The 14,272-nt window shown below is 46.8% G+C and overlaps 1 protein-coding gene across 3 annotated transcripts in view; it reads left to right on the top strand.

The window, feature by feature from the left end:
• The window catches only part of ARID1A (AT-rich interaction domain 1A), an 85,912-nt gene that overhangs the window by 63,931 nt on the left and 7,709 nt on the right, over positions 1–14,272 (top strand). For 2 of the 3 annotated variants that reach the window (XM_077967132.1, XM_015132119.3), the window contains exons 5-17: positions 1,040–1,280; positions 1,570–1,659; positions 2,338–2,505; positions 3,195–3,507; positions 6,046–6,191; positions 6,282–6,391; positions 7,615–7,824; positions 11,268–11,475; positions 12,642–12,774; positions 12,957–13,132; positions 13,495–13,645; positions 13,728–13,862; positions 13,947–14,043. In XM_077967132.1, the coding sequence (XP_077823258.1) occupies positions 1,040–1,280; positions 1,570–1,659; positions 2,338–2,505; positions 3,195–3,507; positions 6,046–6,191; positions 6,282–6,391; positions 7,615–7,824; positions 11,268–11,475; positions 12,642–12,774; positions 12,957–13,132; positions 13,495–13,645; positions 13,728–13,862; positions 13,947–14,043 (2,178 nt within the window). The remainder of the gene's footprint in view (positions 1–1,039; positions 1,281–1,569; positions 1,660–2,337; positions 2,506–3,194; positions 3,508–6,045; positions 6,192–6,281; positions 6,392–7,614; positions 7,825–11,267; positions 11,476–12,641; positions 12,775–12,956; positions 13,133–13,494; positions 13,646–13,727; positions 13,863–13,946; positions 14,044–14,272) is intronic. The other variant, XM_015132127.3, reaches the window with a different exon arrangement.

The following is a 14,272-nucleotide window of genomic DNA, read 5'->3' as shown; positions in this document are numbered from 1 at the left end:
GGTGTTAGGAGTATAGTCCCAGACCTTCTTGGCGGTTAAGAAATTGCCTTTCTCATCCAATGTATCTCTTTCTTACCTCCTACCCCTTATGTTGTAAAGTATGGTGACTTGGAGTGAGTCCTTGGCAAATGGAGGCTATGATAATCTATAATAATCATCGTCATTCTAATATATAATAGAAGTAGAGGGGATCTATAAATGTTTCCCAAACTTGTTAACATTCTCTTGTAGCTCTTGGTACCATCCTGGCAGCATTTTGTAAAGTTCTGCTATTGGAAAAGAACTAAAGCCTCACTGAAGTAGTTGCTTTCTTATGACGATAGAAGTTAGGACTGGGAAAGAAGATGAAAGTGCTAGATCTGCTTCTGAGGGGATAGAAGGATAGAAAAGGAATCAGCAAAACTCAGTCACACCATTGTTTGTATATTGTCTCACTACTATTGCACTATAGTGTTAGAGTTGAATAGTTTTGAAGGAGGCTTTATGGCCCACCAAGGTCTAATATATATTCCACCTGGTCCTTAACAGAGTTTGCCATATGTAAATTATAGTATTATGACTAGGGCCGGGTGCGGTGGCTCACGCCTATAATCTCAGCACTTTGGGAGGCCAAGGAGGGCCTCCTGCGGTCGGGAGTTCGAGACCAGTCTGACCAACATGGAGAAAACCCGTCTCTACTAAAAATACAAAAAATTTAGCCGGGCATGGTGGCACATGCCTGTAATCCCAGCCACTCAGGAGGCTGAGGCAGGAAAATCACTTGGACCTGGGAGGCGGAGGTTGCGATGAGCTGAGACACACCATTGCACTCCAGCCTGGGCAACAAGAGCGAAACTCTGTCTCAAAAAAAAAAAAAAAAAAAAAAAAAATTGTTTTTTTTTTTTTTTTTTTAAATAAAAATAATATCATGAGTAAAGAACGTGTGTGATGTATTTGCTCTTGATTATTTAAGGAAAATGCTAAGCAAGTAGTAGGATTATTGATAGTAGAATCTTTCTGCCTAATATTACTAATCCATGTTCTTATGTATATGTTCTAGGATCTATCTGGTTCAATAGATGACCTCCCCATGGGGACAGAAGGAGCTCTGAGTCCTGGAGTGAGCACATCAGGGATTTCCAGCAGCCAAGGAGAGCAGAGTAATCCAGCTCAGTCTCCTTTTTCTCCTCATACTTCCCCTCACCTGCCTGGCATCCGAGGCCCCTCCCCGTCCCCTGTTGGCTCTCCCGCCAGTGTTGCTCAGTCTCGCTCAGGACCACTCTCGCCTGCTGCAGTGCCAGGTACCCTCAAGTGCTGGGCTTTAGGGAGAGGGAAAGGTGACTGCCCCCAGTAATATTAAGGAGTCCTAGTCTTCCCCTGGCAGAGAAAGCATCTCTGGCTCATGCTTGCATAGTTTCCCCCTTAGCATTTGGAGAAGGGAGATTGGAACCTGTTGGCTGGATCTCTGTGTGTGTGATACTGGGAGGTACTTGGCCTCTCCATGAGCCATTTCTAGCTCTGAATTGACTACCTAGCTAGAATTCCCAGGCTTAGCCATGATATTCTTATGTTGTTCTTTGTCTGGAGCAGGCAACCAGATGCCACCTCGGCCACCCAGTGGCCAGTCGGACAGCATCATGCATCCTTCCATGAACCAATCAAGCATTGCCCAAGATCGAGGTGAGAGCCTGGATGTTGGGGAGGGGCAGGGAGCTAGGACAGACATTTGAGTGCCCTGTGCAGTAGCTTTTAGAGAGCTGTTTGACCATGAAGCTTAGGACAATCCCTGCAGCAAATTGTTTTTATATTCTTTAAAAGTTGACATGATAATTGTACTTATTTATGGGGAACATAGTGATGTTTCAATAGATATAACGTATAGTGATCAGATCAGGGTAATTAGCAGATATATAATCTCAAACACTTACTACTTCTTTGTGCTGAGACCCAGCAGCAAATTGTGAAGTTAGAGTGGGCTTGGCCATGTTAGTGTCTCCATTTCTCAGTACTTATCTCTGTTTTGATGGTTGCCCTCTTACATTTTGCCTCATGTGGTCGGCAGTTGCTGAAGACTCAACATTTGGTCTTTACTCATTAAGTCATTCATTTTGGTTTTTGTCATTCCTTTTTGTCTTTTCAAACCTCCATTTAGCAGAAACAGTTGGCATGCCCTGGTTAATGGCTTATGTCACTCTGAAGGTGCCTAAAATGACACACCACTATATAGAAAATCAGATAGAGACTCCATGCAAGTAGCTGCTAAAGAAAATGTAGATGGTAAAGTCCCTGGATAAGGAGGGAGAGCATTTGTTCGCATTGTATAAAGCTAATAACTATATGGATACTACCCACAAATAGGTTATATGCAGAGGAACCCCCAGATGCCCCAGTACAGTTCCCCCCAGCCCGGCTCAGCCTTATCTCCGCGTCAGCCTTCCGGAGGACAGATACACACAGGCATGGGCTCCTACCAGCAGAACTCCATGGGGAGCTATGGTCCCCAGGGGGGTCAGTATGGCCCACAAGGTCAGTATACTACCCAGTTAGGAGTAGATAGGGGTGAGAGGAGAAAACAGTTCCTTGTCTGATATGTTGCCATCTAGCTTGTAACCTTGTGAGAGAAGGGCTGTCCTTTGCCTTAAATCCACCCAGGCCAGGCCCTTGAAGAAGGGCAAGGAAAGATTCCATTTGTCTCCACTTACTCCGTCACCATGAGAAAGTCTTTCAATTTCACTGAGCCTCTGTTTCATTTGTAAAAATGGAGATAAGGTGTTTACTCCACCATTGAGCACAGACAATTAATACATGGTAGCTATTGGTTATTACTTTTTTAAAATTATTTTTAGTGAATAAGTCATAATGGAATAGATCTTTGCTCAAAATTACAGCCCTAGGCAGATCAAAAGTTGAGTATCTTACACAGAGCATGGAGATAGAAAGGAGGTTATCTTCTTCTGGAAGTTGAAGTGCCTGTGTGGCAGCAAAGCCAGCCTTGCTCTGTGCTGCCTTTAAGATGGAGGGGATAACTGACCTGCCTTTACATGCTTCTGGCACCCCCCCACTTTTTCTCATGGAGATAAAGGCTACCATGAAGTTGGTCTCTTTCCTAACCAAAATATTGAATGACATTGTTTGGTGTTCTAGAGTTGAGAGATATTAGTGAGTTGCTAGTGAGTCACTAACCAAGTCTCTGTCTTCTCTTCCTCCCCTCTCAGGTGGCTACCCCAGGCAGCCAAACTATAATGCCTTGCCCAATGCCAACTACCCCAGTGCAGGCATGGCTGGAGGCATAAACCCCATGGGTGCCGGAGGTCAGATGCATGGACAGCCTGGCATCCCACCTTACGGCACACTCCCTCCAGGGAGGATGAGTCACGCCTCCATGGGCAACCGGCCTTATGGCCCTAACATGGCCAATATGCCACCTCAGGTTGGGTCAGGGATGTGTCCCCCACCAGGGGGCATGAACCGGAAAACCCAAGAAACTGCTGTCGCCATGCATGTTGCTGCCAACTCTATCCAAAACAGGTAAGGCCTGGGAAGTGGAGAGGGTGTCAGTTCTAGAAAATGTATTGTAGACCCACTCAGATTATTGAGATGCTTCTGGACCTAAATCGGGGGGGAAAATGGGTGTGTGTATGAAGTGTTAATTCTTACATGTCTTAGATGGGTCTGAAATTTCACATGACTAAACATCATATGTAAAGAACTTTATAAAAAACAGGGTTGGCCGGGCGCGGTGGCTCAAGCCTGTAATCCCAGCACTTTGGGAGGCCGAGACGGGCGGATCACTAGGTCAGGAGATCGAGACCATCCTGGCTAACAGGGTGAAACCCCGTCTCTACTAAAAAATACAAAAAGCTAGCCGGGCGAGGTGGCGGGCGCCTGTAGTCCCAGCTACTCGGGAGGCTGAGGCAGGAGAATGGCGTAAACCCGGGAGGCGGAGCTTGCAGTGAGCTGAGATCCGGCCACTGCACTCCAGCCCGGGGACAGAATGAGACTCCGTCTCAAAAAAAAAAAAAACAGGGTTTTGGCTGGGCGTGGTTGAGTGGGACTACAGACACACACCACCACACACGGCTAATTTATTTTTTATTTATTTATTTTTTTTTATTTATTTACTTATTTTGAGACAGAGTCTCACTCCATTGCCCAAGCTGGAGTGCAGTAATGTACTTTCAGCTCACTGCAACCTCTGCTTCCCAGGTTCAAGCGATTCTCCTGCCTCAGCCTCCCGAGTAGCTGGGATTACAGGCACCCGCCACCATGCCCTGTTAATTTCTATATTTTTAGTAGATACTGGGTTTCACCATGTTAGCCAGGCTGGTCTCGAACTCCTGACCTCAAGCGAGCTGCCTGCCTTGGCCTCCCAAAGTGCTAGGCATGATCCACCATGCCTAGCCTTTTTTTTTTTTTTTTTTTTTTTTTTAAATAGATACGGAGTCTCACTATGTTGCCAGGGCTAAAGACAGCTTATTTTGATTTGCAAAATAAGTGTTCAGAGTAGGTGGTTTAACTTCTATCAGTCAACATTTTGGTTTCCAAAAGGATTCTTAATGATACATATGTCTTGGATCTTTGGTGTTAGAAATAGCAAATGGTAAGCTTGTGGTTTGCCATTTCTCTTACTGTTTTATGTGGTCCTGTGTGTTGACTCTGGTGCTAGAGTGCAGAAGGCTCACGTGATTAGGTTTAACGACTTCTTTGGCCACTAAATCTTATTGAGTTGTTGATGAACCAAGGTAAAATAGGGTGATTGACTATAAAGAGCTGGATTTGGTAGAACTTCAGAAAGATGGAAGTGCAAAGTTTGCATTAGCCCATCAAGAAATAATGCAAAGCCACCTCTGGGTGATATGCTGAGGGTTCCAGTCTGGAATTTAGCATGACAAAAAGTGGTACAGTTCAGCATTTCATCTATGTCTTTTGCCACAGACAGGGCCCTTAAATGGAAATACAACTTGACTTTGGAGGTGGCTTTGAGGGAGGCAGTACTTAAAAGACACAGCAGGGCTCTGCTTCAAAGAATTGTACCCTTTGAAATTCAGCTATTGTGGCTGGGTGCGGTGGCTCACTCCTGTTATCCTAGCACTTTGGGATACCGAGGCAGGTGGATGACCTGAGGTCAGGAGTTCAAGACCAGCCTGCCCAGCATGGCGAAACCCCATCTCTACTAAAAATACAAAAAATTAGCCAGGCATGGTGGTGGGCACCTGTAATCCCAGCTACTTGGGAGGCTGAGGCAGGAGAATCGCTTGAACCTGGGAGGCGGAGGTTGCAGGTTGCAGTGAGCCGAGATCGCACTGTTGCACTCCAGCCTGGGCGACAAGAATGAAACTCCCATCTAAAAAAAAAAAAAAAAAATTGGCCGGGCACGGTGGCTCACCCCTATAATCCCAGCACTTTGGGAGGCCGAGGCAGGCGGATCACGAGGACAGGACATTGAGACCATCCTGGCTAATACGGGGAAACTCTGTCTCTACTAAAAGTACAAAAAATTAGCCAGGCATGGTGGCGGGCACCTGTAGTCCCAGCTACTTGGGAGGCTGAGGCAGGAGAATGGCATGAACCTGGGAGGCGGAGCTTGCAGCGAGCCGAGATCACGCCACTGCACTCCAGCCTGGGCAACAGAGCGAGACTCTATCTCAAAAAAAAAAAAATTAAATAAACTATTGTTCGCTATCCAGAACTTGAACTCTCTTAGTATCTTTTGTGGGATGTAGAAGATAAGAGAATCTGGGTGTTAGCTGGACATGGTGGTGCATGCCTCATAGTCTTAGGCACTCAGGAGGCTGAGGAAGGCAGATCGTTTGAGCTCAGGAGTTTAAGGCTGCAAAAAGCTATGATCACACCACTGCACTCCAGCCAGGGTGCCAGAGCAATACCGTATCTCAAGAAAATAAAGAAAAATAATATCCGGATGTTGCATAGTTCTAGTTTTGGGGACCCATCAGTGTTTTCCTTTTAATCCTAACTAGATGATCACACAGCATTATTTGGCTCAAGTTCAAATCTAAAAGCCCAGAGTCTAACCTTGTCTCTCTCACTTTCCATCTTCTTCCTTAGGCCGCCAGGCTACCCCAATATGAATCAAGGGGGCATGATGGGAACTGGACCTCCTTATGGACAAGGGATTAATAGTATGGCTGGCATGATCAACCCTCAGGGACCCCCATATTCCATGGGTGGAACCATGGCCAACAATTCTGCAGGTAAGTGCTAGTCATTCTCACTAGGGATTTCTTCAGGAGTCACATCACAGCTAAACTTACTGGTCTTGAGAATTTTTTTCTCTTTTACAGGGATGGCAGCCAGCCCAGAGATGATGGGCCTTGGGGATGTCAAGTTAACTCCAGCCACCAAAATGAACAACAAGGCAGACGGGACACCCAAGACAGAATCCAAATCCAAGGTAGCAATTTTTGTCTTGACTCTTTCAATTTTGTGTCCTATCTTTTTCAGTGGTAGGAAGGAAAAAGAAAAGAGAGAGACAAGATCCCAGCCTTTTATGACACCGGACTAGATAGTCTCTGAAAAAGCTGCTGTTGCCTCCTCTTATCATGAAGGGTCTCAGAATAATAGCTCAGTGAGTTGGGTCTGGGTTGGTCTAAGGGATCCTGGTAAATAACATAATATTCTCACAGCTGTTTGTTATGGGGGAAATGCCAGACCCTGCAGCATCAAACTGTTTGTACTGTTTGGCTGGTGCCCTCTGTGAAACCGTGCCTCCTGTACTCAAGCATTGATAGATGGGGTGTGCCATGGGCAACTAGTTGCTCTTCTCTTCCTGAACCTTACTCGTGGCAGCAGGAATGGTACCCTGTGTACTGTAAAGAAGGAGATAAGGCACATGAGACTTGATTCCTTGGCTTCCCTTAGGTTGGTCCTGGGTGTGCTGTTAGGCTGTGCAGAAGTAATGGGTCCTACTCAGCATTTGGGTCATTTGAAATATTTCTGTCCTTGGCCATACCTCACTTTCCCTATCTATATACGTAGGGAAAATAAAAATCATAGCTGTTACCTCCTATGAGTTTTCACCTCTAGCTCCCAGCCCTTTTGACCATCCTTCTGTCTTGGACAGGATGATATCCAAAGCCCTTCAACCAGGTGGGAAACCCTTCCTTTCTTTAGAAGAGGCAAAGAGTTTCTTTTCATTTTAGTCCATCCCATTGCCTCAAGATCATGTTGTGAGTTTTTCGATTTACCTAAAACATAGTACCTAAGTATGTTCAGGCTCCTGGGTAGTAGTGTGGGAGTAGTAGTGGCTTTGATGTCAGATGGACAAGGATTTGATCCTCAGCCTGCCACTTAAAAGCTGTGAGATCTTACGCTTTGCCTCCTGGTGCCTGCTTCCTTATCTTTAAAAATGGGGATAATTTTATAATATCTAATATATAAAGGCATCTAGCATCCCACCCAGTACATAACATATATTCAGTGTTAGCTTCCTTCCTTTATAGGAAAAATAAAAATTGGTTCTTTTTTGGCCCTTCAACCTTGTGAAGGCAGGGCAGGTGTTAGTGACCACCCCAGAGTAAGAAGCTTTAACACTGCTCCAGTCAAGAGACTTCTGAGACCCTTAGCATAGGCTTTGAATCTGACCCATTCCTATGAATTTTGACCTGAACCTTCCAGAAATCCAGTTCTTCTACTACAACCAATGAGAAGATCACCAAGTTGTATGAGCTGGGTGGTGAGCCTGAGAGGAAGATGTGGGTGGACCGTTATCTGGCCTTCACTGAGGAGAAGGCCATGGGCATGACAAATCTGCCTGCTGTGGGTAGGAAACCTCTGGACCTCTATCGCCTCTATGTGTCTGTGAAGGAGATTGGTGGATTGACTCAGGTGAGTGGGTGCCTGACACTTGACTGCCCCTGTGGTTTCCACAAACCCCTTTCTTAGGTACTCACTGGCTTCACGTGGTACCATGCATCCCACAGGGACATCATCCTCTCCTGCTCTCTGAGTCGAATATTGATAATATTGATAGACCAGGGAGCACAGGTTTCCCAGAAGATAAGGCAGGAAGCAGAGACCTCCCTGGTAGTATGAGGTATTAGCAGTAAGTTTACCGTGTATCTAGGGTCCCACTGAGATGCAAAGCTAGGGAAGGTCTGTGGGCATTCTGATTCCATGGGAGGCAATTTGGCATAGTAGCAAAGACAGGATTTGGAGAGATGGACCTGGTTTTGAGTCCCTTCTTACCCACTTACAACATATATGACCTTAAGGTGTGTAACCACTCTGAACCTTAATTTTCTTATTTGTAAAATACAAACACTATGTAACAGTATATAACTCACTAGACTATCAAAAGTTAGAAAAACCTTGACTTTCAGCAAGGTTTCTGCCACATAAATCGGCCTGCAAGATGGTACAGAGGCAGCCAGAGTATAAGTAGATCTTCCCATTCCTGGAATCTTCCCAGTAGAGACAGGATTTCAGGAACTGTTTAGTAGAAATAGCTTATTATAAAGGAAGAAGTAGTAGGAAATGATGTGTTTAGTTTTTCTGTATGGGAAACTTAAATGATAACCTGAATTGGACACCACCCAGAGCTTGCGCCTACTCTGATACCTTACAATTTTGTAGACTTAGCCTAGGAGGCAAACAGGTGAGGCAGCACAGGCAGACAGCAGACTGTGCCTTGCAGACTTTCCTCCTGTGTGTGTTCTGTAGTCACCAGACCAGAAGCCTGCTGTTGGATCAGTTTGTGGCTGAGCTCGGGGAGGCGTGGCAGGGAGGGACTTATTCCAGACCTTCTAAATCAGAAGAGGAAAACAGCTGTCACCAGCAGAAAAGAAAGTGATTGGAATGAAGCCAGCCAACAGTCAGTTACGAATTCCTTCTCCCTTCAGGCTTTATTCCCCTCCCCCACAAAGGAAAACAAAACAAAACAAGACACGTGCATACTGCCACATAACTGGCATGAGAAGCAAAGCCATGGAAGGCTTTTGAGGTGACTCCATGTATATTCCTGCCATTCTCCCTGATACTCAGATCTCATAGTCAAGTCTTCCCTGCCTATAGGGAAGGGGAGCTTTGGGTTAGGTTTCGCTCGCTTCTGATTGGGTGAGCTTCAGGGTTCACTGAACCTAGGATGAGATACAGAGAGAATTCTGATGTCTGAGTCTCTTCCAGATTGCAAAAGGATGCAAACCTTTAAAATGCCTTGTAATTGAACTTTTAAAAGACAGTGATAATTCAGGGGCAAAAGAGTGCTTTTTATAAGTTAGTTTATGAAGGCTCCAAGAAAGCAAAGCTGCATCTTGAGCTTATCTAAAGGATTAGTAGGGTTTAGGTGGAAGAGTGGCCAATCCAGTAGACTGGCCTAGATGCCACGGAGATGGGAGAGAGTCTGGATATTTCCCACCAAAGCCGTTTCCAACCATGAAGACTTAGCTCAGGTGTTACCCACTCTAAGAAGTATTCCTAGTCACCTCTGCCCCATCTAGGTTGTCCCCCTCTGTGCCTGTTGAAACTCCTCTTTCTAGTGTCATGGGTACCGTATCAGCAGACATTACGACTTACTGAACTTCCTTTGTGTACAGGGACTGGAAAACCCTTGTTCCCAGGCCTTGGGGGAACAGATTTACCATATGGTAGATGAATAAGCGTAAGAATACATGAAGAAGGAGACCTGTCCATCTAGAGCAGAAAGACTAATTGTAGGGAGCATCTGGGGAATGGGCTTGGTCAGTGTGCCCTAAAGCTGAGGGAAGGAGGCAGAACTGTAGGTTGGCTGCTGGGGAGGTACAAAAGTCATAATAAGGCCGGGCGAAGTGGCTCATGCCTATAATCCCAGCACTTTGGGAGGCCGAGGCGGGCGGATCACGAGGTCAGGAGATCGAGACCATCCTGGCTAACATGGTGAAACCCCGTCTTGTCTACTAAAAATATAAAAAATGAGCTGGGCGTGGTGGCGGGCGTTTGTAGTCCCAGCTACTCGGAGGCTGAGGCAGGAGAATGGCATGAACCTGGGAGGCGGAGCTTGCAGTGAGCCAAGATCGCGCCACTGCACTCCAGCCTAGGTGACAAAGCGAGACTCCGTCTCAAAAAAAAAAAAAAAAAAAAAAAGTCATAATGAGGCCCTGGGCCAGGCACAGTGGCTCACACCTGTAATCCCAGCACTTTGGGAGGCTGAGATGGGCGGATCATCTGAGGTCAGGAGTTTGAGACCAGCCTGGCCAACATGGCCAAACCTTGTCTCTACTAAAAATATAAAAATTAGTGGAGCATGGTGGCAGGCGCCTGTAGTCCCACTGCTTGGCAGACTGAGGCAGGAGAATCACTTGAACCCAGGAGGAGGAGGTTGCAGTGAGCAGAAATGGCGCCACTACACTCCAGCCTGGGTGACAAAGTGAGATTCTGTCTCTAAGTAAATAAATAAGACCCTGAACACCTGGACCATCAGGACAGTGACTGGTAAGGGAAAGGGATCTGCGGTTATTTGTCAGTGAGATATGTTAGGGGAGCCAGTGGCACAAGAATGTCAAATTTGCAGGGAGCACCATGCCAAGAAAAAAATCAGATGTGTAAATTCTCAGTTTAACAAAGCAAGTCAAGCAGGGTGGTCATTGATACTATCACGAGTCTCCATTTTATAAAATGTTAGTTTTTATTAGTGCATTTAAAATAGGATTTAGGGCCAGGCACAGTGGCTCATGCCTGTAATCTCAGCACTTTAGGAGGCTGAGGCGAGTAGATGACTTGAAGCCAGGAGTTTGAGACCAGCCTGGCCAACATGGTGAAACCCTGTCTCCACTAAAAATACAGAAATTAGCCAGAAGTGGTGGTGCACGCCTGTAATCCCAGCTACTGGGGAGGCTAAGATAAGAGAATCGCTTGAGCCCGGGAGGCAGAGGTTGCAGTGAGCTGAGATCGTGCCACTGTATTCCAGCCTAGGCGACAGAGCGAGATTTATTTTTTCTGTCTCAAAACAAAAAAAAAAAAAAAAGGATTTAGATATGCAGATGATTTGTACACCATTTTTCAGCAGTGTACTAAAAAACTGGACTCTGAATTCTGTTCCAGTAGTAATGTGAAATTTGCCCTGTTTTGCATAAGCACAGTCTGATAGTTGCAGTGGAACATCCTGAGGGTAAAACGAAGCCAGCTGCAGATTAGCACTTCTTGTGGAGTATCCACCAAGCAAGTTTAACTTTTTTAATTAACTAAGAACTGTGATTTTACAAAGATGAATACCTTGCAGCCTGATGGGGCTTGGGACTTTCGGGCAGAAAACCAGGCGGGAGATATACCCCGACTCTTTTGGTTTGATTATACAGGTCAACAAGAACAAAAAATGGCGGGAACTTGCAACCAACCTCAATGTGGGCACATCAAGCAGTGCTGCCAGCTCCTTGAAAAAGCAGTATATCCAGTGTCTCTATGCCTTTGAATGCAAGATTGAACGGGGAGAAGACCCTCCCCCAGACATCTTTGCAGCTGCTGATTCCAAGAAGTCGCAGCCCAAGATCCAGCCTCCCTCTCCTGGTAAGGATGGGGTCAGTGGCCCCACCAAGGCTGAGAGGGTCTGTTGCCCTGGCCTCATATTCAGTGGTACCTGCCTCCAGTAGGATATGCCAAGGATCTGTGCTCTGCCTTGCCCTACCACAGGGCTTAATAGGTTGGCTGACTAGAGAGTGGGCAGTGGAAACTCCCTTGGGAGGTACTCTGCAGCAGCCCTTAAAGTTTTACTTTTTGTCGTGCAGCTGGCAACTTGCCAAATGTTTGTAAAGTTGTGAATGGGAGGGGCACAAGAGGAGTTGAGGGAACTGACAAATGGCAGCAAGACAGGGCCATCTGGGAGCTTTGGCCCCTTGATGTCAGCACCTTAGAATGCAGCTCAGACTAGAGCCCTGAATTCCCCAGGGAGCTGAGATGGTAATGAATGGAAAGGAGGGAGTGGGGAAAGGATATGAATGGAACTCCCTGATGGGAGTGCCTCTGCCCACCCTCCTTTCTGAGAGGAGGCTGAGGCCTAGGGCGAGCCTAGAGAGGGAAGAAGACCAGGGTGCCTGGAAGGTGGGTGTAAACACATGTGCCCTGGTGTTGACCTCTGAGGGTGTAATGAGTGCCTGAGATGACTCATCAGCTGGGGAGGCCTCAGCAGTGGGATATCTACTGCCAGGAATGGTAACTATTGGAAACATTAATTACTAGTAGTTTTGTACTCATCAGCTTAGAAGAACATTTGAACTTGAGAGATGACACCAAGCTGGATGCTTCAGAACAGGAGCTCCTAGACTCCTAAAATACATCCCAGATTTGGAAGCCCCTCCCTACCCAGGATTTGGGAGGTTCTGACTGGAGCTCATGCACCAGCATTACAGGGTTTAATAGGTTAGACAAGGTCCTTTGGAGGAGTGAAAAGAAATAGCCAGGGAAGCTGGCAGTGACTCAAGGAATCACCAGCATGGTGATGTCATGGCCACATCACTCCTCTTTTCTACATGTAAAACAAAAACAAAGAGCTACAAAACCCTCAAATTCCCGTCTTCATGACCTGGCCTTGTAGATCCTCTGCTAAGAAGGGTGATCAGGCTTTAAAGGCCTTAGGAAGAACTTTCCCAAAGAGATTCTGGGTCATTCGTGTGTTTGTGTGAGAGTTAAACACTTTCATGCCAAGCAAACTGCTCAAATTGTATCTCTGTCCACAGCGGGATCAGGATCTATGCAGGGGCCCCAGACTCCTCAGTCAACCAGCAGTTCCATGGCAGAAGGAGGAGACTTAAAGCCACCAACTCCAGCATCCACACCACACAGTCAGATCCCCCCATTGCCAGGCATGAGGTATGGCCAAGAGCAGGGGCAGATGGTTGGGAGGTATGGCTGGAGATAAGTGCATGGGAACTCCTTTGCAGCCAAAGGGTGGTCTTTGCCTCTGCCTTCCCAGCCAGTGACTACTGCGTGTCCTGTGTTACATTGGAGAAATGGGTCTATTTGTGGTCTAATTGGTTTTCCTCACTCTGGAGCAGGAGCAATTCGGTTGGGATCCAGGATGCCTTTAATGATGGAAGTGACTCCACATTCCAGAAGCGGAATTCCATGACTCCAAACCCTGGGTATCAGCCCAGTATGAATACCTCTGACATGATGGGGCGCATGTCCTATGAGCCAAATAAGGATCCTTATGGCAGCATGAGGAAAGGTGACTGATCTGATTGCTATTTGAGCTTGTGCTCGTAAAGATGGGACCAGTGAAATGGTGGGAAATCTTGAGAGTGGCTCAGGGTTCTTGTGGAGCCATCTTCTGAGATAATGCATTTCCTGCCCTAACTACCCCTCTTCATCCCTACCTCCTTTCTTGTCTCCTCCTTGACCTCACCTTGTCATCCCTTAACAAGTACATGCCTTTTGCTGGTTGGGGCCTCTTTAGATCTCTGTTTTGAACTTGTCTGGAAAACAATGAGATCAAACTTGAAGAGGGCCTGGGTCTTTGGAGCAGACAAATATATATTACCAGCTTTGCCAACTTACCAGTTTGTTCACTGCTTGCCTTTCTACACTCAGCTCCAGGGAGTGATCCCTTCATGTCCTCAGGGCAGGGCCCCAACGGCGGGATGGGTGACCCCTACAGTCGTGCTGCTGGCCCTGGGCTAGGAAATGTGGCGATGGGACCACGACAGCACTATCCCTATGGAGGTCCTTATGACAGAGTGAGGTAAGCATGACCCCAGCTCCTGTCCACCCGCCAGCACCCTGAGGCTATAGTGGGCTCAATCTGTCTCTTCAATTTTGTTTAGGACGGAGCCTGGAATAGGGCCTGAGGGAAACATGAGCACTGGGGCCCCACAGCCTAATCTCATGCCTTCCAACCCAGACTCGGGGATGTATTCTCCTAGCCGCTACCCCCCGCAGCAGCAGCAGCAGCAGCAACGGTGAGTAAAGCCTGGTCTTGGTGCTGCTGTTTCTCAGGCTTTGCCACTGCCCACCCTGATCCTGTGTTTCTTTGCCTCCTGTAGACATGATTCCTATGGCAATCAGTTCTCCACCCAAGGTACCCCTTCTGGCAGCCCCTTCCCCAGCCAGCAGACCACAATGTATCAACAGCAGCAGCAGGTGAGGAGGGTAGCTGGGAATGGACCGGCATGCAGGTTCGTCTTCAAAGCTAGTTAGTAAACTAACGTGTTGAAGTCTAAGAAGCTCACTTTAGATATTTTGGCATTCTTCTCTCACCTGACTGGCCAGTCCTGCTTGAAGAGCCAAGTCCTCAATCTCTTCTCTATTTGGAGTTGGAAGGGGCTAGAAATAGACCTTATTTTGATCGTTAGGTTTTGTATATTTTTCT

The sequence above is a fragment of the Macaca mulatta genome, chromosome 1 (genome assembly GCF_049350105.2).
Source record: "Macaca mulatta isolate MMU2019108-1 chromosome 1, T2T-MMU8v2.0, whole genome shotgun sequence".
Taxonomy (NCBI): Eukaryota; Metazoa; Chordata; class Mammalia; order Primates; family Cercopithecidae; genus Macaca; species Macaca mulatta.
The sequence above is the reverse complement of the archived record's forward strand: the minus strand, read 5'-3'. Positions and strand labels throughout refer to the sequence as shown.